This window comes from Panicum virgatum, chromosome 2N (genome assembly GCF_016808335.1).
Source record: "Panicum virgatum strain AP13 chromosome 2N, P.virgatum_v5, whole genome shotgun sequence".
NCBI classification, from domain to species: domain Eukaryota; kingdom Viridiplantae; phylum Streptophyta; class Magnoliopsida; order Poales; family Poaceae; genus Panicum; species Panicum virgatum.
The window spans coordinates 14,602,395-14,606,512 of NC_053146.1; the positions used below are offsets into that span (position 1 = coordinate 14,602,395).

The 4,118-nt window shown below is 54.0% G+C and overlaps 1 protein-coding gene across 1 annotated transcript; it reads left to right on the forward strand.

Moving 5' to 3' along the window:
* The first annotated feature begins 1,591 nt into the window (after window positions 1–1,591).
* LOC120662429 lies at window positions 1,592–3,566 on the forward strand. The gene is made up of 2 exons (XM_039941575.1): window positions 1,592–2,845; window positions 2,895–3,566. The coding sequence occupies exons 1-2, from the start codon at window positions 1,592–1,594 to the stop codon at window positions 3,564–3,566; spliced, it is 1,926 nt and encodes a 641-aa protein (XP_039797509.1).
* The last annotated feature ends 552 nt before the right edge of the window (window positions 3,567–4,118 follow it).

The window sequence follows — 4,118 nt, forward strand, 5'->3', positions numbered from 1 at the left end:
GTTGCGGCGGCGGCGAGCGGCGGCCGCAGCCACTACTGATTCGTCCACGCTTGAAAATTTGGGATCTGCCACCAATACCGATCTCCTCTACCCTCGATTCCTATTAAACTGTTTATATTGCTTGTGCAGGTGCGTACTGCAGCATGAATATGTCAAACGCAACTCCCGTGGTGTGGTGGCGTTGATATATGGAAATTTCTTGCGCCAAAACAAGAAGAAAAAGAAGAATTTCTATGGGTTTGGCAGAAGTACAATACATGGAAGAACTGACTGGAGAAACTGCCAAGATTTGACAGTGTGATGGCAAGATGATACAGTATTTCAGGAAGGGCATCTTGTCTGCAAGAGCTGTACATGATTGTGATTTGGATTCACCATTTGGGTCTTGCTGATTAGTATGCCTTTAGTGAAAGACTGTCTGCAGAAAGTTGTCTGCAGACAGTGTTATTTGCTGATTATACTGTCGTCATGTGGCAAGAGTTTGGTGATAATAGTTAGGCATGGATGCTGTACTTTTTGATCTGACTGCAAAAGTTAAGGCCAGCATTTCGGAAGCTGAATTGCCAATGAATCGCTTGCTGAATGGCATGTTGATTCTTATGCAGGGTTCGATGCAAGAGTCCCTGAATTCCACAGCTGCAAGCAAAAGTGCCAACGAGAAGAGGACGATGCATCCACCTCCATTGGAGCTGCTTCTTCTTCTTTTTTTAAGATTAAGAACCATTGGAGCTTCTGATATGTGGCCACATGGCACTTCACAATCATCATTAACCGTCGGTGTGGACTTCTGGTCTGAAAAATTCTCCTTCTGTTCATGTCCGTCGAGCAGCTAGGCAGGGATGAGAGCATGACGTGCGTCGTGCTTGCTTACAGCTAGCCTGCGATTGCCCATTGCAATTTGAAAATTTGCAGGCTTCGACAAATTGATGGATCCAGAATCCACATTCCACACAGGTAAGGTAATTAGCTTGTCGCTTGCACTTGCATTATTACATGATAATAGCATCACTACAAATTTGCAATTCGTAGGCAATGTAATTTGTTCTAGATCAGTAGCCGATAAGCCATGGTACGATCAGGAATTATATATTGCAATTTATAGCTTCTTTCGTCGTTTGGATTTGATAACTTCTATAAATAATATTGTGACCTTAATTGAACAGTGTTATTCCGAACTGAAAGAGATTGATGGAAAACAATATTCATGTACTCATACGAACATAATCTTCGGCAAGAAATACCAGCGCAGGGTCAAGCAGCCGGCGTCCACAACAACTTAAGCATAGTTATCTTCTTGTTTCAGTTTGTTAGGCTTAAAGATAGGAGTGGTTTGTTAGGATACAGGCTATTTAGCCTGGTTGTTGGCGTGTGTGTGGGCAAATAGAAGGATAGCCTTGTGGTGCTCAGAGCCTCCTACGTGAGGGCGAGCCAAGGAGATATCCGATCTGCTGAACATTCTATTTACATTCGGTTGATCAATAGAGCAGACCACATCATTTGGTATCAGTCCAGGTCTTTCCTTATCCTAATCCAATCCGCTATCGCACGTCCCCCTTCCCCGGCACGCCGCTAACCCCACCACTCCACCGCAATGTCCGAGGACGGCGACAACACGCCAGCCACCCAAGCCTCCATGGAAGCTATGTTCGACAAGCTTGTGAAGATGGTCGGCGGCCTTGGCAAGCGCATGGACGGTGAAATCTCTTCCGTTCGCCAAGAAGCTAGCCTCATCTCCGCCTCCATGAAGAACGTCCAGACCCAGCTCCTGGACAAGCAAGTCCGTTTCGACACCCACGATGCCTCATCGTCTGGCCCACCGCCGGTGTCCGGCCACAAGCTGCGATTCCCCAAGTATGACGGCAGCGACGATCCCATCACTTGGCTGCACAAGGGAGAGCAGTTCTTCCGCGCCTACGGTACACCGGAACATCTCAAGGTTCCGACGGCGTCCTTCTATCTCGACGGCGCCGCCGGCCAGTGGTACTACCGCTTGGAGAAGAATCAGGGTGTTCCATCTTGGACGCAATTCGTAGATGGCATCAACCGGCGTTTCGGGCCGCCGCTCCGCAGCAACCCCCTGGGTGAACTCACCCAACTCCGCCGCACGTCCACCGTCGACGACTATCAGGAGCAGTTCCTCGTACTCCTGGCGCAGTGTGAGGACGTCATGGAGTCGCAGCAGATCGCCATCTTTACGGTGGGTCTGCAACAGCCCCTCAGCACTGACGTCGAACTACAGAAGCCGGCAACGTTGGAGGACGCCATGGCGCTCGCCCGCGCATTCGAACGTCACCAACACGTGACCATGGAGCTGCCCGCCACGGGAGTGCGCGCACCGTCTCGTGCGTCTCAGCGTTCCATGGCCTCTTCGTCTCGGTCAACGTCAGCCCCAAGCGCCACAGCGCCCAGCTCGGCGGCTGCAACACCCAAGGCGCCAACACCGACAGATGGCCGCTTCAAGTGCCTGTCACTAGAAGAGATGACCCAGAGACGTCTCGAGGGGCTGTGCTTCAACTGCCCAGAGAAATTTTCCAAGGAACATGCCAAAGTTTGCTCCGGCAAAGGCATCTACTACCTGGAACTCGGTGACGACGATGCATCTGACGACGGCACGGCAGAGGACGACATCACCATCTCGGTGAATGCGGTCACCGGCATCCACACGTCCTCCACACTCCAGTTCCATGTGACGATCGGTGGTGCCTTCATGATCGCGCTGATCGACTCCGGCTCTACCCACTCCTTCATCTCCGACGCGTCGGCGCACCGCATCGGCCTCAAACCGGTCCCACGGTCGGGTCTCTCGGTGGCGGTCGCCAACGGCGACAGAGTTCCCACATCCGAGGTCTGTCAAGCGGCGCTATCAAGCGGCGCACATGGGCATCGCTGGCGAGCCCTTCTCCGTCGACCTCTACACCATCCCATTGGTGGGCTATGATCTGATCCTTGGGTGCGAATGGCTGCGCACCCTGGGACCGGTGGTCTGGGACCTCGACAAGCTGTCCATGATCTTCTGGCACCACGATCACAAGGTGCAGTGGACCGGGATCACCACCGTACCATCACCGCGGCTGACGGCGATTCAGGGCATCAACCCTCTACAGGCCCTGCTCGCCGAGTTCGATGATCTTTTCACGATTCCGGTGGGACTGCCACTGCCAAGGTCCCTGAACCATCGGATTCATCTACTGCCAAACGCACCGCCGGTCGCAGTGCGTCCATACCGGTACGCCCAACTCTTGAAGGACGAAATTGAGGCCCAGTGCCAGGCGATGTTGGAACAAGGCATCATAAGAGCAAGCACATCGGCGTTCTCGTCGCCGGTCTTGCTGGTCCGCAAGCGCGACGGCTCTTGGTGCTTCTATGTCGACTACAGGGCTCTCAATAGCAACACCGCCAGGGACAAGTTTCCCATCCCGATTGTGGAAGAGCTCCTGGACAAACTGAAGGATGCTGTCTTCTTCACCAAGCTCGACCTCCGCAGCGGATATCATCAAGTCCGTATGCATCCGGACGATGTGGCCAAGACGGCGTTCCGCACACACCACGGCCATTACGAGTTTTAGGTGATGCCGTTAGGCCTCACAAACGCTCCTTCCACGTTCCAAGCTCTCATGAACGAGGTCCTTCGGCCGTTCCTGCGTCGGTGCGTACTGGTCTTTTTCGATGACATTCTTATTTTCAGCCGCACCGAGACAGAACATCTGCAGCACGTGCGCGCGGTACTCAGCACTCTGCGCCACCATGGGCTGGTGCTGAAGCGCTCCAAGTGTTCCTTTGGGGAACGCCGGATTCACTACCTTCTGCCACGTCATCGAGAGTGGCGTCGTGTCCATGGACGTCGACAAGATCAAGGCGGTGAAGGACTGGCCCCTGCCGCGCTCCCTCAAGGCACTCCGTGGCTTCTTGGGCCTTACGGGGTACTATCGGCGCTTCATCCACAACTACGGCGTCATCGCCGCTCCACTCACGGCCCTCCTCGAGTGGGACGCGTTCCGGTGGGGCGACGTGGCCACGGCGGCTTTCCACGACCTCAAGCATGCACTGACTTCGGCCCCAGTGCTTCAACTGCCCGACTTCGCCGAAATGTTCATCGTCGACTGCGACGCGTCCGGATC

What these genes read in the sequence shown, in the direction of transcription:
- LOC120662429 (XM_039941575.1), top strand. Translation starts at nt 1,592, where the DNA reads ATGTCCGAGGACGGCGACAACACGCCAGCCACCCAAGCCTCCATGGAA. An exon ending in ACAGAGTTCCCACATCCGAG is followed by an intron (nt 2,846 to 2,894) that starts GTCTGTCAAGCG and finishes ATCGCTGGCGAG; the next exon opens with CCCTTCTCCGTCGACCTCTA.